The following is a 23897-nucleotide window of genomic DNA, read 5'->3' as shown; positions in this document are numbered from 1 at the left end:
CCATCCTGTGTATTTGGTTCACTGTGTCCACAGCGAGAGTTATTTCTGACACTGAAAAAACTAAAGTATCTTTAAGGTTCAGACTTTCCCTAGGCCTCTAAAGAGTCTCTAAATTCTGAATCTAGTCAAATTCTGAAGGAACTAAAGGTGCTATATCTTGAGGTAAGGCTGGAAAGGTCTTTAGAAAAACTGTAAAATATTTTGCCCACTGAAACAATGGCCAAGGAAGTTACAGGACTAATGCACACACCCCCCCACCCCCCAAAAAAAAAACCCAACTAACCAACCACCCATCCAAAATAAACCAAAACAACAACAAAACCCCTCAGTTCCCATGAAGGTATAACGTGGACTACAGAAATATATATTCCACCAAGGTACAACACTAGTAAAAAGCCACACAGCTGAAGGAACATTCAACATTTTAAATGCATGTCAGACTGCCTTGTAGCTCATCAGCAACACAGTCAATACAACCAAGGTAGCTTAAACAGCTAACCAACCAAACTAAGCATCTGCTTGAAAATTCTATCATTACCTGGCTCTCTAAGCTTCACTGATGTTTTTGACTAGATCTTCTCTGACTAAAATGAGAACTTAGGCTAATTCTTATGAAGGCATTTACACCAGAAGGCACTGACATCCAGAGAACAGCATTCACAAGTAACTGTTGAGGACTTAAGTTTCAAATAAGTTTTATAGCACTATTTAATTTTTTTTTAATCAAGTTGAACTGAAGATAGCATTAACTGAACAAGGCTTTCAGCTAGGATTTTCCCATTAAGGTGGTATTTTATAGAAAGAAAGCATCTGCTCATAACAGTACCTTCAACAAACAGGCTTCTGTCTCTTTACTTAGAGCAGACAATGAGCTTCAGAACATATAGTAAGCAATAAACTTGCAAAACAATTCTAAAATGACTAATAAGTACCATACTACTGGCTTTTAAAAAACAAAACCAAAACACATTATTGTGAATACATATATTCATGCAAAAGGGAGCAGCACCAGTCTTCATACCATGTTCGTATGGCGAAAAGGTTCCAGCATCTATGTTTATGTAAGGATCAATTTTGATTGCAGTGACACGTAGACCACATGATTTCAGAATGGTGCCAATGCTGCTTGCAATGATCCCTTTGCCAATGCCTGAGATGACACCACCAGTCACCAGGATGTACTTCATCGGAAAATCAGCACACACACACAAAGACCTTGACCTGGAAACCTAAAACAAAGATGTACCTATGATGAAAGAAATTTCATGTCAGGGAAGAACACAGACTCAGTCTACAAAGAATCAAAGTTGAAATGACCTATGACCATTTTGGAATCTGGGAGCAGGATTCACCTCTCCCAGCCTATACACCAATACATAAGCTAAGCATCTATGTTGTCCCAAAACAGGTTCTTTCACTACGGCGGATTGGGGAGATTGGGGGAGACCTCCAGGCCTTAAGCTGCTTGCCCCATTACCTGCGAGGTGAATGCCCTTCCCCCCACCCCTGCACGTGGCCCGTTGCGGAGCACACACAGACCACCTGGGAGGGACGGACAAAAGAGAAAGTTTATTGTGGGGTTGGGGTTTATAAGGCTTTTAGGAAGGTCAACGGGGGCCAATCACAAGTTCAGGGTCACACAAAAGAAACCATCAGGTAAGGGGTCAACAGCCAATAGGAAGGGGTTTACAAGGGACCAATGAGAAACCTCAGGACACCTTGTGTGGGAGAAAATAGCTTCACAGGGGGTGTCTGGGAGAGGGAGACAGTGACACTGCAGAAAATACACAAACATGTTGAGACATGTTCAAACTACAGTAAAAACCTCTGTTTCCATAAGGTTTGAGCTGTTTTCCTCACCAGTCCATCTCTGACAGGACTTTTTCCATACTGCATATGGCAAATTCATTGCCACATTTCACCCAGTGCACAAGAGGCTGATCCACATGCAGAGTCACTGTACTTTATTTATTTCCAGTTCTGTGCAGAAAGGGGTGCTGAGTGACAAATCCTCAAAGCCAACAAGACCATTACCAATTCACGATTTATACTTTTTAGCAAACGAAACCACTAATGTTCATTGTCTACAAGTTACATTTCTCTACCCCACCTGAAACAGGATGGTGTGTGTATCTCTTCCACAATTGAATTCATATTCCATTCAGGCAGCGGTGGAGGCTAATCACTGGAACAATTTTTGAGCAATGACAGCATGGCTCACCAAACAGCAAAAACTCTAAGGTCAGGAAAATGTTTCCTTACTTAAGGACCCAGTTCATCCAAAACAGCACAAAACCGCATGGGACTCAGTATAAATCAAAGCAGTATAGTTCTTCATCAGGTGGTAGTAAGAAGCAGTCAGTGAATAAACATTGTATTTCTTCCTTTTACTATACTGAAATAGCATAAATAAGGCCTGGATCTTCAGGAGACTGAGTTCAAGAATGTATCAATGTTTGTTATCAATCCTCTTTCATTTATGGTAATGGGAATAAATAAAGTACTATTTGCTTTTCAATATGGACAAAAGGAAGACCACAACCATTAAAAGTATTTAACTCGGGAGAAAAGGATGATCAGGAATTAACTTTCTCTTGCCATTTAATTTTAATTTGTAATTTTTCTAATAGCACAGATTTTACGATTTGGAGCCTACTACTTCTTTCACACTATTCCTTCACAACTCAGCTAATGCCCTTGTCACATTTCATGAACATCTAAGCCATTTTCAAAGCTCTTTTCAGGAAGGGGGGGATAATTTTAATAACAAGTATAAATCTTGAGTACGTGCCAATTCAGAACTCTAAAACCTTGCTTACAGGAACCAAAATTAAAAGCTCGCTGTGATTTTAGGAAAAAAATCCGCGATTTCCCAGCAGCCTCAGGAAACGCGATGTTTACTCGCAATAGAAACAGAGAACTACGCGTGGTTTCGGAAGTCACTCGTAAAAGGAGTGGGAAGTAGGGGAGGGCGAGCTGAAAGCGTACACAGTAAGAGATCATTTCGCCGGGAACTGGCACATGAGTTACTCCGTCCAGCCTTATCCCCGGGAGCCGCCGCCTCCAGCCGGGATTTGCGGGCGCTGCATCCCGGAGGAGCCGCCCCGCGCTGAGCGCTCGGGGCTCCGCGGCCGAGCGGGGAGAAGCCTCCGACTTACGTGGGTGCCACGGGCGGGTGCTCCGACCGGGGCCCGGGGGCGACGACGAGGAACCGCCGCGGGGCCGCCGGACCGCAGCGAACCGCCGGGGGAGGCGGCGGCGCCCCGGGGCAGCCGCAGGTGAAGCGCCTCCGAGCGCCGCCGGGGCGGGACGCGGCAGCGCCCAGCGCTCAGCGCCGCGGGGCTCCCGCGGGGCTCCCCGCGCGACAGCCGCGACACGCGCGACAGGTGCGGCGCGCTCCCGCCCCGCGCGCCTCCGCTCCACCCCGCCCGCTCCCGCCCCTTTCCCCGCTCCCGCTCCCGGCGGAAGTGGCGCACGCGGAAGAAGCGCGGAGCGGCCGCCCCGGTTTCCGCAGAGCAGCGCCGGGACCCCCCCCGAGCGCGACCGCCACCGCACCCAGAGATGTTGCGCGGCCTGGGCAGCTGGCTAGGGCTGGAGCGGGCCGGGGAGGAGCAGCTGCTGCCCGCCGGGAAGACGAGCAGTCCTGAGGAAGAGGAGGAGGAGGCGGGTTCGGCCGCGCAGGAGCAGGAGCAGGGGGAGCTGCAGGAGGACTCGGAGGCGCTGCTCAGCCAGGCCAAGGGGCTCGGCAGTGAGTGTCCGGTGCTGCTCTGACATGGGAACAGAGTGAACGGCTGCGAACGTGCCTTTCGGTTGCCATTTCTTTCAGAGTTGTTATTAAAGCAGCAGCGTTTCCTTAAGTATCTGTTCTGTTGGCACTGTGGGAAGCGGGCTCTGTACACATAGAATAAGTCTGTCTCTATAGAATCAATGCACTTCATGAATTGGTGTGGGGGGTTGTGGGGTTTTTTCATAAGAAAATAATGAGGTTTGATGATTTTGTTGAACTTGTCTGTCATAGAATCATAGAATGATTTGGGTTGGAAGGGACCTTAAAGATCATCTCATTCCACGCCTCTTGCCATGGGCAAGGACACCTTCCACTACATCAGGTTGCTCAAAGCCCTGTCCAGACTGGCCCTGAACACTGCCAGGGATGGGGCAAAGCTGTAATTTGCTATAAGATGCCTGCTTTACTATAGATTCATAGATAAAATTAATCCAAAGTACAGATCTATACTCGTTACTGAAGGGTTTTTTTAAATTGATGCTCTGAAATGCTGGATCAGTATAATCTGAGAGGTCAATCTGAGATGGTTCTTGACTGTGCTTTGTCTCAGGCAATCTGAACTGCAGCAGTTTTGCCTGTGGAGATTGATCAAATACTAGTCCTGTCTCATTGTGGTAAATTGATTCGAATCTGCTAATTGCTCTGGTTGTTCAGGAAGAAAAAAGTACTTTGAATTTCAGGGGAAGAATAAGTGTTGACTGTTACCAATATTAAAGTCCATCCCATAATTTGCTCTGGAAGCGAAAATCTGGTTTAGTGATCCATGGGTTCATTGTCCGTGACACCAGGGTAGGTTGTGGTAGAAAAGCTTTTTTATAAAGATTTGGACATTGCTGTTTTAAGACTCTAGAAGCATCTGCACGGCTAACAAACAGGGTAGCTATGTAGAAAAGATGGCACATAATTTCCCTGGCACATAAAGCATTTTACTGGTAAAACCAAAGCCTTACAGATGTTATTTTTTGCTCATTATTACGGCATTATAAAAGTTATGAAAGTTTTGCCAGTGTGAACTAATAATAGCATTATTGCTACATACATGTTCTTAATACAGGCATAGATTTATAAGATGGAGGGTAACTTTTTTTGTCATTTGAAAGTGGAAGTGTTGTTTTTCACCACGAATTCTATTTTTCTAAGGCTAAGTGCCACCTCATAGTGAGGTTTTAGAAGTACCTTACTTCAAAAATATCTTTGCCCTTAATGAAAATAAAAGGTATTTTGCTCTTCAGCCCGGTTCCAGGACTGGCCAGAACTACTTTGTCCAACAACACCAGAATGTCACCAGAAAGCAAATGTCTGAGCACCTTTTGCACCTAACACAATTGCATATGAGAGAGTTTTCAGGGATACATGAAACAACCAATAAAAGCTGGTATGGAGTAAGCAATCCAGTAGGCTGCTGCTTCCTCTACTCTTGTAAGGGAAATAGTGTATGTATTTATATCTAAAGTGTAGAAGTTAAGCATCTTTTTGTATGTGAAGCATGTGATGAGTTGTAAAGCCATATAACAGATATGAAAGATGCTGGCGAGTACTTCAAGGATGTTTGGTTGCCACCATTCTGTGGCCTATAAACAGAAGTTACATATAAAAACCCGGCTTGCTTAAAGGCTGGCTAGACCTCTGCATAGTTCAGTATTGATTTGGTGATATCATAGCAAAGACAATATTTTATACACCACAAAAACAGTCAGCTTTCCAAAAGGTGACATCAGTGTTCCAAAGTAACTCATTCTACCAGTGACTAACAACTGTGTGTTAAAGGAACTCACTTTTTTTTTTGCATGGTAAGACTATTTCTTACATTTCTAACCCATAAGGAAACTGGTCGTTTTGAGAGGTCTTGAGAAGGAAGGTTGTTCTGTTTCTGAAGGTTTATGAAATACATCTTGCTGCTTGCAAGTTTGTTCTTAAAAAACGATAATACAGTGCAGATGCCCACACTACATAGTTCTTTCCCTGCCACCTCTCTTCACTTCAGCTAATACAAAAAATATGAGTCTTTGGGGATATTTGTCACTGCTGTTTTGACACTGAATATATTCAGAAAAATAAGTGAATAGGGCCATGGTGCTTTCCATAGAGATAAAGAGAGGAAAACAATGCAAAATAGGTAAGGGCAAACATCAAGAGCAAGCTTGTATGTTAGGATTTCTGAAGGAATATCAAGTGTTACTTGCATGAAATTTTTCATGGATTTTCTGCTTCACTTTATGAGATTTTTATTGTGCATTTTGGTTTTCTTTTTAAAATATATATAATTATTAATATTAAATTATATATTATAAAATTATTATTATATACAATAATATATAATGTTTTAATACTGTGGCTAAGTTAATTTATTGCTTCATGTCTCTGAAATGCTGATATGAAATCAGGAAAGACCCATTGCTTCAAAAAACTCATTGGAAAACAGTATTTCAAGGACCAGTAGGAATGTTTGATTTAGTAAACAAGGTTCACGTATGACAGTTTGATTTACAGAATGTTGTGATCGAGCATAGAGTTTGATCATCATCATTAAAGAATATATACTAGAAAAGGATAAATAGAATTTTAGGAGTTCTTTGTAGGCCAGAAGCTGGGTTAAGTTATTTTGAAAGACACTTTTAAGTAGGTATGCAAATGTCTAAAGAGAAGGAAAAATAAATCTAGTAAAAGAATTGGATGTAAAGAGATCTTTTCTCAGGTCTTTCTTTTTTTCTCTGTGAAAGGTTACCTCTTCAATTTTGCCACTGCTGCTACAAAAAAGATATCCGAATCCGTTGCCGAAACAGCACAGACAATAAAGAAGTCTGTAGAAGAAGGAAAAATTGACAGTATCATTGATAAGGTATTTTATTTCTAGATACCTTTCTGAAAAATCTGTTTGCTTACTGTTGTTATAACATGTGGCAAATCTGGCATGTGATTACCTTTCTTTAAGCTGTCTTAAGATATTATGTATTTCAAGAGATACTGTGCATCTCCTGTCATGATGAATGATGTGATTGAAATGTTTAGTCATGGTAGACCTGCGAAAAAATGGTCACCCTGCTTTACTCAGTACTGCACCTGTGTTCCATTCCTTCAGGATGTTCATACGCTGGAGACACACCAAAAGAAAATATGGAAAATGCTGACTGTGCATATTCCTGCATGACATGTAGGAGGAAGGGCTGGAAGAATTTGAGACAAGCAGTTGGGGGAATGTCTGTCTAGAGATGTGTGGGCTGAGTTTTTTTCCCCCCAGTTTATTTAGTTGGAAGAAGAAATGCTGTAGCTTGCATCTTAAGTGCATCTCTGAAGCAAGAGTCAGAATTAGCTCAGTGGCTATTAAATCCTAAAACCCGAGAGCTATACAGGTACAGTTTCAGAAGAGCCAGTGAGCTCATGAAACACCTTGCTGTTGTCCTGTTCTTTTACCCCCCCTGACCCTGCCACTTATCTCTTGCCCTCTGTGTTCCTGGCTGCGAGCTCCAGTTAACTTCTGCCAGTGAGTGTTCTTCCAGTGCTTTAAGTCACAAACTTGGCAAAAGGGGAAAAAAAAGGCAATAAGTGCTATGTAGTGTTCTGTGTTTGTTACTGAGGGTAGCTTGGAAAGGGGAAGGGAAAGGGAACTGGCCAAAACCAATGCAGCTGCAGTAGGACTGTGCCTCCACGAGTGTCTGAGGGGAGATGCAGCCAGATCCCTCTTCCTGCTCCTGTCTCTGGCAGCCCTTCAGGGGAATTACAATGTTGCCTTTTTTTTTATTTTTTTAATACGATGAAATTCAATTTCTTGATGTAATTAGTGTTCATGTTGTCTTCCAAATAAATCATCAAATGACACTTCTGAATTTCTATTATGATCACATTTTGTTTTCAGATTTCGTTGACAACAGTCTACAGTAATTAGAGTCTAATGTACTTTTGATCCACATAATAAAGAAAAAATCAAGTAAGAAGGTTATCTGTTAATTTAATACTGAGTTGCTGAAGGAAAAAGAATTATAGGAATTTATCAGGATTTAGCTTGAAGACTTGTGTACTTTTTGGGAGCTTTTTAAGCCATAGATCTCACTGCATAAAATTTGTATTTTGTGAGTGGTTTAAATATTCGTTTCTAGCTTTATGGTTTTTTGCCTCTGCTTTCAACTACAGCACATTTGCATTGTTACTTCTGGATTATGGCATGCCATATTCCGAGACCATTCTCCAATTTTTAATTCTAAATTCAATATAGGATATTTCTGAATGTAATTTTTTTAATGAAAATTCGTCAACAACATAAATGGAGAAGTTATTTCAGCTAAGAAGACATTCTGAAAATTCTGCTTTACGATTTTGCAAGTCCAATTTACTGCAATGGATGTATTTCTTAGGCAACTCTTGAAACTTACTGTAAGGCCAAGGGTATCTTTAGGTGCTTAATGCTTTAAAACATGCTTAAATAAGTCTAAACAGTCTGTCTTGTCCATATTTGATATGATAAGGCAGTAAGTGGATATGCATAGTATGCCAGTGTTCAAATTATCAGCTAGTCTTTTTTCCTTGTCCTCCTAATTTGATAAAACGATAATTTTGAAAGCATACACAATAGTTATAACTTCTTAAATGCAAAATCAAATGTTTCGGTAAAGGGAAATGTATGATTGACATGAAAGACCTTCAACTTACAAAAAGGGCTACCACAGATATAAGAATATGGTTCTGCACTGTATTTGAAAACACTTGCTGAGTGAATGTGAAACAAGGGGAGTGAATTTTTTTTTAATTGTGGTTCCCTAATTTTTTTTAGACAATTATTGGAGATTTTCAGAAGGAACAGAAAAAATTTGTCCAAGAGCAGCAAACCAAAAAATCAGGTAATGTATGCTTTTTTTTCTTAGTGCCTAACATCACATAAGTGAAAACCTGGTGGAAGCTGTGTAGTTGAGGTACATCTAAAACTAATCTATCAAAGCTCTGTTTAATGAAACACGTTATGGCACAACTTAATGCATATTGTGCAATAGGAAGATGATATTTTTAAGTGAGGTTAGTAGTACATTATCTTGCTTTTTTAACCAAATTCAGCTTTATGAAATTACCTCAAAGATCACTGTGCTAATGCAGAGCTGATCTCTTGCTGCTGTTTTGAGTCTTAAACCTGTGTATTTATTGAAAACTGGCATGCTGATTTCTTCTGAGCTTTAGCAATAATGTCACATTTTCATAATGAAATTAAAAACATAGGTTAGGGTTTGCACTATAGTATTTAATTAGTTTTGCTTTAGGAGTTACTCTGCTTGCATTAAAGACATAATTGCTCTTTTGCTTTCCCATAAATCATTTGCTCTGTAATTATCTGTGATCCAAATTCTTTAAGTTATCCACCCATATACTATTAACATCAGTGGATCTATTCAAGACTTTAAAATAAGCACACTTGTTTTTTCACATTGAGTTTCATCATTGGCTTTTATCTATTTTAATGTCTTACCTGATTGCGGTAATTTCTGACAGTTTCAGTAATTAGTGACTCTATTGTTAATCTTTAAAATGAGCTGTTTTAAATGGATTGTGATAAAATTTTTCGTGGTGTTTATAGTTAGTATGTTAGTCTGGTTTCTTCTTGCAAGATTGCTTATGTGATCTTGTTGTCTGTAATTCTTTTTGTCTCTGTTAGTAAACTTTGGCATCTCTTAATATATTTCTACAAGCTTTATGAAAATAGGTAGTTAGATTGGCCAAAGGAGGAGTAACAGATGACCTGACTGCAAGAAGCATTAGCATCAGAAGGGAATACATGTGGGTGAAAGATCTTGCTGATATCAGGTGCACAGGCAAAGAAACATTGTTAGTTAAGGGCACAAGAGTAATAAGTTAACTGTTACAGGTGCATCCTGTTGTCTCTGTAGGCTGAATTTGCATTGACAGTGAAAAGATGAATAAATATCTATACATCTACAATAGTTTATTTTCCTCTCTATACAGCCTATAGAACTATTTTGGAAGTATCTACCTAAATATGTAAATCAGCTGAACTCGAGTGGGCTTATTCAGTGTATAACATGATGTAATTTATAACAAATTTATAATCTTTTTCTCCATTGTTAAAGAATTGGTGTCTTCTGCGTGTAAATTATTTTGCAAACTTAATTTAGACAAAGTTTACACATTCAGAGTGAATCAAGAAATGCTATTTGCAGACAACTTAGCCGGTCATACAGCACTACTTCAGTAACTAAACTAAGAGGCACCAAGTTCTGACTGGTGCAAAGAAATCCCCACAGTTTTATTTTTACAACAACAGAAATCAGCAACTATTTAATTATTATTTTTTACCTCTGATAAGTAAGGATCCATTTCTACAGCTTCTCTCTCAAGCTATAAACTTAATTTAAGAAAAAGGAACTATGAATAGGACTAATGGTATAACTCTGCTTATTTTTATGACACTATATGTTACTTTATGTAAGGTCTGTTTTGTTGTTTGGGGGGGGGTTTTTCAAGTAATACTCATGGAATTATCTTCCTCCTCTCAATAACAGAAGCCGCAGTGCCTCCCTGGGTAGACAGCAATGAAGAAGAAACAATTCAACAACAAATATTGGCCTTATCAGCAGTAAGTATTTAATTTCCTGTAAGATTTGAAATCCTCTCTTCGAGAGATTAAAGCTTCTCTTTTTTTTTTTTTAAGTGAGTTTGGTTGGCATTAAATTATGTATTTTCAATATACTTCTAATATATGTGTGTGACTGTGCTGATCATGTGCAATAGTAAATAGTTCTATCAGTTTCAACTTGAGCCACAGCAGATCCTCGGTATAATTTTTATTTTTGTAAAGGTTTCACGTACTGCTTTTCTGATCTTGCATGTGAAATACGGTGTCCTTTGTCCGATATCAGTTAATGACCATAAATACGTTCTTCAAAGGACAAACGGAACTTTCTGCGGGATCCCCCAGCAGGTGTGCAGTTTAATTTTGACTTTGATCAAATGTACCCTGTTGCACTGGTGATGTTACAAGAAGATGAACTTCTCAATAGGATGAGGTTTGATCTCGTTCCCAAACAGTAAGTAATTTCTGCTGGTAACTATGTATCATCGTACTTTTAATGTTTCTGTAAATACCCATAAATTACTCTTTGTTCTTTTCACTTCCTTCAATTCTTTGTGTTCTTCCGATGTATGTTTTTTATCTGCTAATGTCAAATGTGTGGAATACTGCATGTGCATGGAAGTTTAGCAGTTGGAGGAAAGAACAGAAGTACATCTATTACACCTTCAGTAAGAACCAGTAAGGACCTGTTAACTTAAGTATGGGAAAGGCCTTCAATTTTTCCATGTCCGATGTGCTAAATTAAAATTATTTTTTTCCCCCAAACAAAGGTAAATGCAACAACAAAAATGTTCAGATCTGTTGGTGTAACTGACACCCCAAAAAGGTGGTTACAGATAGTCAGAGACCCCACTGGAGAAATGGTAAAAGAATATTTCACAAAGCAGCAGCAGTGCAAGCAAGAAAAGCTGGGTTCGAATAGGCAATGGGAAAAGCTCTGCGTTGAACTGCCTTCCTTCTAGTGGACCTAACTAAAAGATCCAAAGGTCTTTGTCCGAGCAGTTACGGCCTTCTTGGTCACAGCTTTATTCCCTAACTGTTCTTCCTTGTCCAGTCCCAGACTCTGCTCCTAAAGCTCGTTTCAAAAGTCAACATTATTTTGAAGTGGGAGTTCTCAACACTAGTCTCCTTGTCTAAGGATGAAAACAGAAAACATCTTTCTTTGTGACCTTTTCTGTTTTAAATTTCCACCTTTTATAAACCACCCTAGCTCCGCCTTCTATTTACCTTTTCCCTGCTTTCAGTCCTGAAGATCTGCCCATATTCTAGATGTTCATCAGATCTGTCTCTGATGCTCTGTCTCCAGCCTCTAGTCATGCTGTCCTTGCCTGTTCTACCACATTGCTTAATAGTTTTTTCCCCCCTGTTCTTAGTCTCAGTGGTCATTTCTCTTCCTCTCTCTCTTCCTCTCTCTCTTCCTCTCTCTCTTCCTCTCTCTCTTCCTCTCTCTCTTCCTCTCTCTCTTCCTCTCTCTCTTCCTCTCTCTCTTCCTCTCTCTCTTCCTCTCTCTCTTCCTCTCTCTCTTCCTCTCTTAACCTACATACTTTCCTCCCCACAGGTCATACCATTTCTACCTTTTCTTGCCTCTGGGTTAAAGCTGGGTCTTTTCTTTCTTGCTGGAGGGATTTCAGAGGGAAATATTACCTGAAATATGGGATAGTTTCCCACTTATCAAAGCTGGTCATTTCTGGGATGTCAGTTTCTAGTTACTAAAGGTTGCTGAAAGACTTACAGCTAAGTGAAATAGTTCTGCTATCAAAGGTGTTCCAGTTCCACCTGATGTCTAGGGAAGATGTAGATGAATATAGTTTGACAACAACAGAATGTTGAGTTTAGAGAGGAAATAAAGAGAACAGGGTTGTTTGGCTTGTTGGGTTAGTTTACATAATTTGTCAAGAGAGATGGAATAGCACAACATTTTTCCATACTATGTGTTGCTGCATGCTGTTAAGTTTTTTCTACAGTTGTAACATTATTATTATATGTTCAAGTCCGTTGCAACTCCCTTGTAAGGGATCAAGAAATTCTACAATGATGGATTTTTTAAAATGTGTTAATATCACAAATTCCTTTTTTAAGTTTTTACTTAAATAGCAGCTATGTCTACTCCTTCTCTCTGCATATTTCGTTTTATTTCACTGCTAGATGGTAAAAGGAAACATATTTCCAAGTGTAGTAATCAAAATCTATTTCTTCTCTCTAGCGTAAAGGAGGAGGTGTTTTGGAGAAATTATTTCTACAGGGTGTCCTTAATTAAACAGTCTGCACAACTCACTGCACTTGCAGCTCAACAGCAAGCAGTAGGAAAAGAAGAGAGCAAAGGCAGAGAAGAGGATAGTGAACTGAAAGGTACTGGAAACATTTGTTTTAGCAAGCTCATTAACTTACTGTCATGCATGCTCACTGAATACATCAGATGCCATCAAATTTTTATCCTGGATTTCCTATTAAATCAGGGCTTCTCTCACCGTACTTGGTGTGTTTGTGTAGCATGGGGAAGAAGAGGCTCCTAGTGCTTTCAGGCTGTTTTCCAGCTTCAGCTAACTGTGTCAGAGGAATGGAAATCTCAAGAGGAGAAACGCTGTACTTGGCTTATAACAGCTCATGACCACTAGTGGTCTCAGGTGTGCTTTTTTTGACTTGATTCACTTGGTCAGACAACTAGCCAACCCAACCAGCTGGCATATAGTTTGCTCTTGGCTTTTGCTTATCCCTCAGACCAAACAAATGAGCGAGCGATACAGAGGTAGAATTTCGGTGGTAGTGGAGGCAGAGACGTGCAGGGTGTGGAAAGGCCCACAATGTATTATAGAAATGGGAAAAAATGGGGACCAGGAGGTTACCTGGGATTCAGTCTTGAGATGAAAAAGCCACTTCAACATAGATGTCTTTAGTTACATTGCTCATTTTATACTGATGATTCTTACTGACCCTCTTATGAACCACTGTGCCTCTTTATCTGCATGCAAACAAGTTCTGCGAGCAGGAATATAAGCAGCTTAAAGAGTAGAACAGTTAGTGGCAAAGATGCAAAAAATAACCAGTAGTTCATCAAATCTTAGCTTAAGTTAAGGTGGGCTCACCACCTCTGGTAAGACACTTGAAGATTCTTGGCAGGCTGGGCAGAAACTGGGCAGGAGAAAGCTTTTGCTGCACCCTGGAACAGATTCTCATATCCCCAATATGAATAAATTGTTGTCATCCATGAAATCCATTAATACACATGTCCTGTCATGTGGACATGCTGGCCTGACTGACAGCCAGCTGATCACTGCCAAGTTGACTTCTTTTTCACCCCTTTCAAATACAATAGCTTTCTTAGTATTTTTCCTCTTGAGTCCTTGCACTGCCAATGGTCCCATCTTTCTACTCCTACCTCAGTTTCTAATGTCTCCTTCCTTATTTTTTTTACAGGCTTTCTCACAGGTCTTTTGCATAGCTTACTAATTTTTTGCATTGTTTGAGCTAGGATTAGTCAGCTGGGCCTTGACTTCTTGGACACTGGCAGCTGCACCTTGGGATGAAGGGGAGGTTACAAATGGAATTTCAGAGCTGGTCTTGTATATTGCATGGAAGATACCTTTTTGAAAAGGACTGTAGTGGCTTCCTCAAGCTTTTGTGTGCGTGTGTGCGCCTTTGTTGTCAGTTTTTCTCATTCTGTTTCTCATAGGTTCTGTTTGGAGTGTGCCTGTGTCAGCCTAGGCAAGGTCCCCATCTAGAGTGAAAAAAGTAATTTTCTCTGAGTTATTATCCAAGAGCACTGACAAGACAGGCTATTCCAGCATCTACTGCAAACCAAGAGGCACCAATTCCCACTTCTTTTATTCAGGACAGTGGTCTGCTGTCCAAAGCTATGGGTGTTTTAATTGAAGTGTCTCAATTCTACAGGAGAGATGGCATCTGACCCTGTTGAACAACAAAAATGTAATGTTTGAGTCATCCAAACCCTTAGAAATTGCCAGTCAAAGTGAAAGTTGCTAGATTCTAGTAAAATTTCCATTGTGACTGAACCAAAACATATCTTCAGTTTAAAAAAACCCAAACCACTGTCTTTTGGCCTGTTGTGGCTCTCATACAGTTTAGACCACCATACAGTGTAGGACATGAAAATAGATTTACTGTCATAATGACTCTACATTCTGTAATGGAAAAGATACATATACTAGACTGCAGTAAATACATGTTTTGTTTCATTCAGAAATTGCATAGATTTGGGAAGCTCTGAATCATCCATGTTATTTTTGGCTTAAGTAACCTTTTTGAAGGTTGGATTCCCTAATCAGAGCCTAAAACTGGAAGTAATTGCCTGTTGGTAATTCTTCGTGATGTTCAGTGTTTCTTCTTAAAGCTGACTGTCTATAAAATAGAATTGTTAGCCTTCCATTTTTATGTCTCTCTGTCTCCTCCTTGGCTGCTCTTTTCAGAAAGTTAAATTGGCATGGTTGATGTGAAAGGAAAAAAGGAGATACAAATGGAAGATGTTCCACATTCTAGTGTAAGAGAGAGGATGGGACAGAGCAGTGGGCATTGAGTAGATAAGCTGTAAAAGCAGTGATAGCTACCAATTAGGAAATTATTTTAATTAAAACTGATCTTAATTTTAAAAACTAAACATAAAGAAATTCCCTGTTCTGAAATTGCTGAGTTAGCAGGAGGGGTCCACCTGGGCACACGGCAGGAAGCAGAGCTGTGAGCTCAGAGCTGCTTTGCATATTTAAACAAGCAGAACTGCTAAGCAAGCAGCCCATTGCTACCATAACTTGCCCTGTATGTTAATTGTTCTTGCAGCCGCCTGGCTCTGTTTTGTAACTCTACCCTGATAGTTGCACAAGGAAGAAAGTTGGGGTGTTCCTTTACCTGCCAGGAAGATATATCCTTGCTTGTGAACAGCTGTCGTCTTCTAGCACCATGCTACTAAATACAGAATGCACAGCAAATTTTCTTAGGAAATTTGAACCAGCTTCTATGGTTTATGTTTTTCAATTACTTCCTTTGCCATGTCAGTAGTAGTAGTACCCAGCCAGGGGAGTTTGGGAACTTCTGTGGTAGACATTAACTAAATTTCATGACCAAGTCTACTTATTTGTAACTTGAAAGATCTTGTGGCATGTGGTGCCATCTGTAAGTGTTTTATAGAAGACATTGTCTCAGATTCCCAATTGCTCCTATCTGCATGGTTTTTTGGATCCTTTTGAGTGTCAGAGGTGTTCCTGTCTTTTAACTTTGGAGTCATATTGAGGAAATGGTTTGCTAAATTTGCCTTAATTAAGAATAGTAAATTGCTTCTCTTCCATTTTGTTGTTTGAAATGCTTCACCTATGGTTGAATTCAGCCTTTAACCATCAGGATTCCTCAAATCTTAAAATGGAATAGTTCCCTGTATATTTAATAGACATACAGATTAAATGATATTTTTACATATTTAAATGTAATCTACCTTTTTTTCTCTCCCCCTTGATAGAAACAGTACGACCGAAAACACCACCTGTTACAATAAAGCCTCAAATAAAATCTCAAGAGGTAAAAATGCTGGTATATTTTATCTGGTATTTAATATGTGAAGCTGTTCCTTAGTAGGTAATTATGCATCCTTTTGAGTAAGTTTTGCTGTGAAACCATAATAATATAGTATCTGACAGTCCTAACCTGCTGCTCTTTTGCTGTGATGATAATTTTTAGCGTATAATCTTGAAACTGATTTTCATTAGAAGAAACAGTAATTTATCTGAAGAATGCTTTCATTAGTATCTTGCATGTTATAATAAGATATGTTTTTCCTCCCAAGAGTGACATTTCCAAAATGTTTGGAGTAGAAGGTTAGCATTGTATTTAGACATGAGGAGTACCTTCATAAAAATGTGCTTATGTGCCATGTTCTGTCCAGCTCTTCAGCGGTGGTCAGGCTGGAGTATAGGAAATCTAAATGATGCATTGCAATAGCAACATTGTTTTATTGCACTTTTACTTGATACTGCAGAAACCTGTACCATAGGCATGTAATGACCCTTGTTCATTTCTGGATTGTAAAATCGGTGCCAGAGAAGACTCTTGGCAGAAGCAGAGCTGTGCATTCATTTGCCAATAATATGCAGGGGACTAAATTAAGCTACAAAGATTTCAAAGAACAGTCCTCTCTTAATCTTATTCCTGTGTAGAAAACTGTTACTGAATTGTGGTCAAATTTTTAGTGTTAATCTTAGGTCCTGTTGTAAACTGCTTAGGAGTTTATTATTGTTTCTGAAGATTACCAAAACAGAATTAAAGTTGTTAAGCGAACACAAAAAGGCAGCCTAGGATGCAAAGCAGATCATTTTCAGTACAACTATCTAACGTTTTTGTCTGTGCAAAAATACTCTTAAAGAAAAGTATCCCATAAAGAAAAATAGTTGTCAGAAAAACGCATTTGGTTTGTTTTTTGCTGACTCTATTTAAAAGCAGTCACATGAGTGGAAATATGTGTTGGTGACATTTCTTCCCCTGTCTGGATAAGTTTATACTAAACTGTCTTGCTGCAGGATGAGGAAGAGATTTCCACAAGTCCAGGAGTATCAGAATTTGTGAGTGATGCTTTTGATACCTGTAATCTGAATCAAGAAGACCTAAGAAAAGAAATGGAACAACTAGTGCTAGACAAAAAGAAAGAAGAGACTTCAGTAGTAGAAGGTAAAGCTATTATTACCTCTGTGTCTTAAGTAGAGCAATTCTAGGAAAGGCTGATTTAAAAAAAAAAAAGTTGTAATTCAATTTAGAGAAGTAGATTTGTGACAGTTTTTTCAAACTGTATGAAATGAGAATTTAGCAAATTTTTCAAAGTGTATACAATGAGAGATTGCAGAAATTAATTCTAATTTTCACCACAATCAAACCACGTCTTACAGAGAATGTTAGCTATGAGGGGTTTAAATCCAAAGCACCTAAGAAATTTTAGGTCACTCTTCCATGAAAGTTAGTATGGGGCATTTTTTCCTGTGTATCTCCTTTCCCTGCCTTCTCTTTCATTGGTTCTTACGTGTACAGTTTTTTGTTTCCTTTAAATTCACATCCTTGTAGGTACAGTACAGTATTTGGTAGTCAGGCTCTGTTTTCTTCTTGTGGCACCAGCTAAAAAGGCAGTATTTGCACCAGACTATGAGCTTGCAGAGGCCTCTGCTCTAAAAGGTTTAGAGGCATTTGGAACACTTAAAATTTAACAAATAGTTCTGAGAATGATAAGAAGAAATTAGGTGGAGCTCATACTTAAAATAATTCAGAAGAACTAATATTAGTGTAAAGAGCATAAAAAACAGTCTGTGATGATCGAACTCTGGCCATACACAATGAACAATTTACTATGAAGATGCTTGTATATGTAGATGCTTAAGAGGTAATTCACCACAGTTTTCAGAATTCATCTTACAGTGTGCTTTGGATGTTTCTGAATCATTGTTTTCTGAATTCTTTTTTTCCAATACGTAGCCAAGTTTGAGGAATTGTTATGAGTAAAATCAGATTCTTGCATCTATTTCTTTGATGAAAGTGTTTCAGTAAGTTATTAATTTGTTATTTGTTCAGAGAAATCTCAGCTGGCCTTACTGACTTGGACTATGGAATTGCGTACCTTTGTATCTAGGCTGAAGTACTAACCAACATCAAACACCCATCTCCTCCCCCACACTGTTGCCTATGATAGGTAGAGCTAATTAAAACAGAGATTAATAACACTGTAATGCCTTCTGACTCATTTTTTGCCCTGAAGTATGAAATATGATTACCTTTAACCCTGATTAAATGAGCTTGCCTAGCTACAAATGCCAGTGAGGAGAATACCTGCTTCTTTGTTTTAAATTAGGCACAGCATTTGATCCTATTTTTTTTTCATAACAGTATATAAACGCATTTATGAACTTCATATTTTATGGAGATTGAAAAGTGTAAACTTGATTCAGTTGATAGCAGACTGAAAGACTGTAGGAAATGATGTTGCAAAGGGATGCTTATAACAACTTAGCTATGTATTTGCTTTTTAGATCTTTATTATAGTATGCACATAGGAATATAGACTTATATATTACTTAATTCCTACTTGTGATCAATAAGAAGGTGAAATTTCTGATCTTGAAGTTTCTTTAGTTTTTAAGGAGAATTGTCAGTAAAGTTCAGGAAATACAAGAGAGGTGCACTGCAAATTCATCTGCTTTTATAATAATAAGCAACATTATACATTATCAATTAAATTCTTACACATTATTTATCTCTTGTAGAAGAAACTGCTGATTGGGAAAAGGAATTACAACAAGAGCTTCAGGAGTATGAGGTGGTGACAGAATCGGAAAAGCGTGATGAAAACTGGGATAAAGAAATAGAAGAAATGCTGCAAGAAGAAAATTAAACATTTTCACAAAATTACTATAACCCAAAGCTTTTTCTGAAGACTGACATGGATTTCTGCTTTCATATTTTGCTTACAGAAATATCTTCAAAAGACATAAAAGAATCTAAAATCATTATAATTCCATATGGGAATACAACTAGTATTTCTGTTCTTTATATGAGCAGTTTCTGAACTTCTATATTCTTCAAAAGAAAAAAAGAGGAGGCAGACACTGCAAGTTATATGCCATAATTAAAAGTGATAACATTAATACATGAAGCAACAGTTCATGTTTTTAGATGGTCAAGAAGCTCTTCAAAGAGATTTCTAAATATAAGAATCAAATTTTTTTTTTGTCTACAGCCTTCTGTTTAGGATGTAAAAATGGGTGTTGTAAGTAACTTAGTCCTTGAAAACAATTCTCTCTTGACATTTGCACTCTGGTCCCTGTATAATCTGTAAATGTGTACTATTTTTGAGGTACTTGTAGCTGGTAGCTTTCATGTGTATTTAACTTCCTTAATGTATGTAGCCAATCAATTTGTAGAAAACTCTATTGAATAACTTTCAATGATTTGTTAAAAAATACTAATGCAGACTCCAAAAGAAACTGATTATTTTTCAGTCAGGTGGCAAACATTTAAGCATTTAAATAAGGATAGAATTATTAACAGCTTGAATTAAATTTGTTTTTGTTAAATCATCATATTAAGATATTGCCTTTCCCCACAGAGAGAAATAGTTTAATGCATTCTCTCTGCAGAAGGCTGTTATGTTTCCATTTAATTTTGCTGTCTGAGCTGAGAGCAAATTAAATGTTCCTCTTTAAGTGCTGAAACATTTATGTAAAAACTTTTGCTGGTTTGGACACCTTTATTAAATACTGTAGATATGTATAAAACTGTCTCTTTTATTTGGAAGGAGGGCAGAGTGAGAGGCAAGCATACTTCAGACTTACACAGATTTCAAAAATATACATTGTCACAGTGCTTAAGACGTGGAATTTAAATTAAAAAATAGGGGGTTTTCTCTAAAAGATTTTTGATTCTTCATAGGCATCTAGATGTTTCCTGTAGTTTTACCATTAAGTCAGTATCCTCATATATATAAATGAAAATTTGATGTTCTATTTGTCATCTATTTCATAAACTTCTGTGACAAAACATTCATGAAATTCCAAATACAAAGGAAAATGGGTAAAATTAAGTAGGTTGGAGCCATTAAGCACAATTGAATTATAGCCATGTTACATACAGTAAGCTCTGTCTTAATGACATAATTCTGCAGAAAACTTTTGTAAAGAGACTGAAAAAGATTATAGCTGTAATTACTCAGTCAATATTCATCCCGTGGGAATTGAAAAGAGCTAAGTAGTTTTAACTGCTGTTACCGCAAGAAAGGTCTATTTAAAATTGTCTCCATTAGCAACTTGGACAGAAAGCTCTCCTGTATTTCTCAGTATACAAAAGGAATTGTTTTAAACCTGCATATATTTGGCTTCTCAAATTAGTTTATTGCCATGCACTTTCTCAACTACAAACCATTTTATGCAGAATTTGTATTTTTATAGTGGTTTTCACTTAGTAAACAGATGTGAGATACATCATGGTAAATAAGAGGTACTTAAGAAGCTTTTTATATCTAGGATTAATTAAAGACCACAAAAGTTAAATATGTTACACTCATAAAAATGAGACTATTCACAGCTTAATGGTTACTCTTGACAAATTCAACTGCTTATAGATTTAAGCTGGAGATATTAGGATCTGTCTACTGTACAGTTTGACACAACACCTTCTAAAATGATGGGCAGTTCTATTCTGAGAGTGGCAAGTCTTCCCTAGATGACTAAGAGTTCAAAATCTCCAAATGCCAATCTTCAGTGCTCCAAATGTCCGCTTTCTTAAAAATAAGCCTGATCATTCCTAGTGTTTTCAGATATATTATTACCTTATTTGCATGGAGTTTATACATGAAGTCTCATGTTTGATTTCATGTAAGCATAACCTATATAGTGGTTTCATCTCTCATGAAAGATGGTTCCTACATATAAAACCTTTGTTTTCCAAGTTCCACTATTTGAATTTACATTTAAACAGGCAATAATGTAGCAAGGCTGAATCTGACTAGAACTCTGATATTTAAAGTCTCTTATCAAATATCATATTAATGTTTTCCAATATGCATATCTGGTTTTAACCTGTAAAACTGAAGTAAATTTTGTGTAATTCTGCAGTTTTCAGGCCTGCCCTATGCTTTTCATTTAGGCAGGTGCTACAAGTGCCTAGCAGTTCTTATTCTACGTGGAAAGAAGGATAGTGTCTGCATTCCACTTGTCACGTGAGATGAACACAGGTAGACTTCTTCACGTTCTTTGTCAATATTGTATGTCTCTGTAGCCCAAATGTGTCATAATACTATATATACATGTATATATATAAGCAAGTGTGCTGGTGTTTTCTTAATAGCATCATTCCAAGGACTGGGATGGTGCAGATGCTAAAATCCAGCAACACAACAGTAGGAAATCAATGACAAAATGAAAAGAAACCAAGAATAAATGTAAATCACGTCATCCTGTGGATACAATGTGACAGAAAGTGCAGTTGTTTAAAACATTGAGGAGAAGCAAACAAACAATCAAAAAGATTGTTAACGAGTTTTCTTGGAGGAAGCTGAACTTGCAAATTTTGGAATTAACCTTTTAGAAACAGAGAAAAGATTACCCAGAAATCATGCAGGTTAGCTTAGAATGGTGATACAGCTTTCTCCTGAGATGCCAACATCTCCAGATCTTCTGTGCACTGAAAAATCCTCTTCAGCTATTAAATTACTAGTCCAGTTGGCTTAAGTTAATACCTATATGGAATTTTTTTATTTAGTAATTTTTTCGAGGATGAGGAAGAGGAAAGATTGTAAAATCCTGGAATAAGAAAAGTGTAGTGAAAAGTTCCCTTACATTTCTATTCAATCACTTAACAGTTGTTCTCTTTTCACAGTTAACCTGCATTGTTTTAGTAAACTTTGGATTTTTTTAGTTTGTTTCTTCAGTATTTTTTTCCCTCCTTGCAGTTTGGTGATCTTGGTGTTTGCTTGGTGGGATGGTGTATGTAGTACTGTAGCGCAGGATGTCGATTTTAACCTCATGCATTTAAAGAATAACCCTATGTGCAGGAGCCTGTCACCAGACTGTGAGATGCACCCTTGAACTGTCGGCCCCTCACACATTATTGACCTTTACTTTGCAATAGCTATTTCATAGAAAGGAACAAAGTGTGTCTGGTTACTCCTCAGTGCACTGCCAAGCAGTAGCAGCCACACTGGGCCCTCGGTCCATGGGCTGTGTCTGGAGTGTTGTTGTACTGTTCCAGTGTGAAGAACCACCTTGATAATGGTCTGGGTTTCAATACAGCAGAAGTTTAGAAGATTAATTGTCTGGCCTGATACTCTGTCTCAGTAAGTGCTGACTGATATATCTGTAACAACAGTGCAGTAGCCTAGCCCTAAATACTGTTACCCATTAGTAGATTTTTCTTCCAAATACTCATTTTCAATGCTATTTTTCCTTTGTTTGAAACATTTGGGGTCTCTCGGGGGGTGGGGTGGGGTGATTGTTAGATCATCATTCCAGTTTTTTTAAACAATATGGCAAGTAACAGTCAATTAATGTCTTGCTATATTTTCTTCGTATATATTAAAGTTAACTATTGGAGAAAACAATTTCTGCAAAAACATCAGAAGACACGCATGGCTTCATTTTATTCTCAGTATAGCCCAGTATTTTATATATATACATATATATGTATATAAAGAGGATGTATATATATGCAAACCCACATTTATTAATGTGTCTAAATATATTTAAAAATATAAATGATAACGTACTTTTCCTGTTCAGCTGTTACTTTTACGTAGATACCATTGTGAGACAAGGAGCAACCAAAATAATTAGCATTAGTTTGTCACACTATCATTTTTAATGAGACAGCACTGTAGAAATTATCTGTAAAAATGGAATCACTTGCTTTGTTCCCTAAAAGCCTGGTTTTCATTATGGCACAGGTTAGAGATGTTTGTTTTTTCCTTTGCTAGTTCAGGAATTCATGAATCTATGACAAACCTCTGCAGCTAAACTTGGAAGGTATACTTAATTCAAAACTACATGGGCAGATAGGTTATTTCATCTCTGTGATTTTGGCAAAGTAGGGAAAGACAGAAGAAAAATGCATTTAGTTCAGGGTAATATATAAAATTAGAAGAATAAAGATTGATGCATGCTTTGATACATGATACTCTAAAGAAAACCATGCTTAGTGTGGAGTTTTTTTACTTGTATGCATGCACAAAACTTTAATTATGCGGTTGCTTTTATTTATTTGTTCTCTTGACTATGGTTTCCATAGAGCGGAAGTGTGAAGGTTTCAGAGCCAGATAAAACCACTGCTTTTCTGCATTTCCTCTCTTTCCCAAGGAGAAACGAGCCCCATTTACCTCACAATCAAATAATGGCCAGAGAATGAATTGATTATACCCAGCTTCTTGTCCCACTTACTTCAGAAATGTTTTAATGATGGCCTTATGCCCATTCATGACTTTGATGCCTGCAATTTAAACATCAAACAGTTTTGGATGAGCTGTATCATCACTGCCTTTCATCCTGTATCATGTGTAACAAGACTTTCAGGACCATCGTGTTGGGTGGATGAAAGGTGCTGCTCTAAGAGTGATACTAGGAGAAAAGGATAGGATATTTTAATATCATATTTTAAGGGGGGCATTTTTCCATATACCACAAAATTTGTGGCAACTTTCCTTAGAGCTCATTCACATTTGGAGTTTGTTTTCTGGGAGGGATGTGTGACATGCATGATGCATGTAAGAGAAAGCACCACCCAGCTGACACATCTTGGTTTCATTACTCCTCATCCCATTCCACATGTACCCTGGCATCTTGTTTGGTTTTATTTATAGCTACATGGTATGTTCAGCCAAGCACATGTTTTCAGTATTGTCCACATTGGGCTCCAGGCAATTTCCCTAGTAGCCATCATTGAATTTTAGAATCCTGTGAAGTAGAAGAGTGGTGATTTGAGTTGGATCTTTGGTTTGTTTGCTTTTTCTGTTCCTGCCTTCATTTTAATTTTTGATTAGTCATTCTGTGAGAAGTTCCATTGGAAGAATTACTGTTC

General features: G+C 38.1%; 2 protein-coding genes across 4 annotated transcripts in view; one reads left to right on the top strand and one right to left on the bottom strand.

The window, feature by feature from the left end:
- The window catches only part of CTPS2 (CTP synthase 2), a 63653-nt gene extending 60322 nt beyond the window's left edge, over positions 1–3331 (bottom strand). The window contains exons 1-2 of one of the 3 annotated variants that reach the window (XM_027738252.2): positions 3159–3331; positions 1022–1229 (exon numbers count right to left, since the gene is read on the bottom strand). In XM_027738252.2, coding sequence (XP_027594053.1) covers positions 1022–1187 — 166 coding nt within the window. In that variant the 5' untranslated portion in view covers positions 1188–1229; positions 3159–3331. Of the gene's footprint in view, positions 1–1021; positions 1247–3158 lie in introns of all 3 variants that reach the window. The other 2 variants (XM_027738253.2, XM_027738254.2) reach the window with 2 other exon arrangements.
- Positions 3332–3441: 110 nt separating this feature from the next.
- SYAP1 (synapse associated protein 1) lies at positions 3442–19609 on the top strand. Its single transcript, XM_027738255.2, has 9 exons — positions 3442–3748; positions 6508–6626; positions 8553–8619; positions 10288–10361; positions 10673–10812; positions 12562–12707; positions 15820–15878; positions 16874–17021; positions 18599–19609. The coding sequence occupies exons 1-9, from the start codon at positions 3562–3564 to the stop codon at positions 18724–18726; spliced, it is 1068 nt and encodes a 355-aa protein (XP_027594056.1). The 5' UTR covers positions 3442–3561; the 3' UTR covers positions 18727–19609.
- Positions 19610–23897: the final 4288 nt, after the last annotated feature.

Source organism: Pipra filicauda, unplaced genomic scaffold (assembly GCF_003945595.2).
Source record: "Pipra filicauda isolate LSUMZ 115617 unplaced genomic scaffold, ASM394559v2 scaffold12_size5214236_pilon, whole genome shotgun sequence".
Lineage (NCBI taxonomy): Eukaryota > Metazoa > Chordata > Aves > Passeriformes > Pipridae > Pipra > Pipra filicauda.
This window is presented reverse-complemented; position numbering and strand designations above follow the sequence as displayed.

What these genes read in the sequence shown, in the direction of transcription:
- SYAP1 (XM_027738255.2), top strand. Translation starts at nt 3,562, where the DNA reads ATGTTGCGCGGCCTGGGCAGCTGGCTAGGGCTGGAGCGGGCCGGGGAG. An exon ending in AAATATTGGCCTTATCAGCA is followed by an intron (nt 10,362 to 10,672) that starts GTAAGTATTTAA and finishes CGTTCTTCAAAG; the next exon opens with GACAAACGGAACTTTCTGCG. An exon ending in AGAGGATAGTGAACTGAAAG is followed by an intron (nt 12,708 to 15,819) that starts GTACTGGAAACA and finishes CCCCCTTGATAG; the next exon opens with AAACAGTACGACCGAAAACA.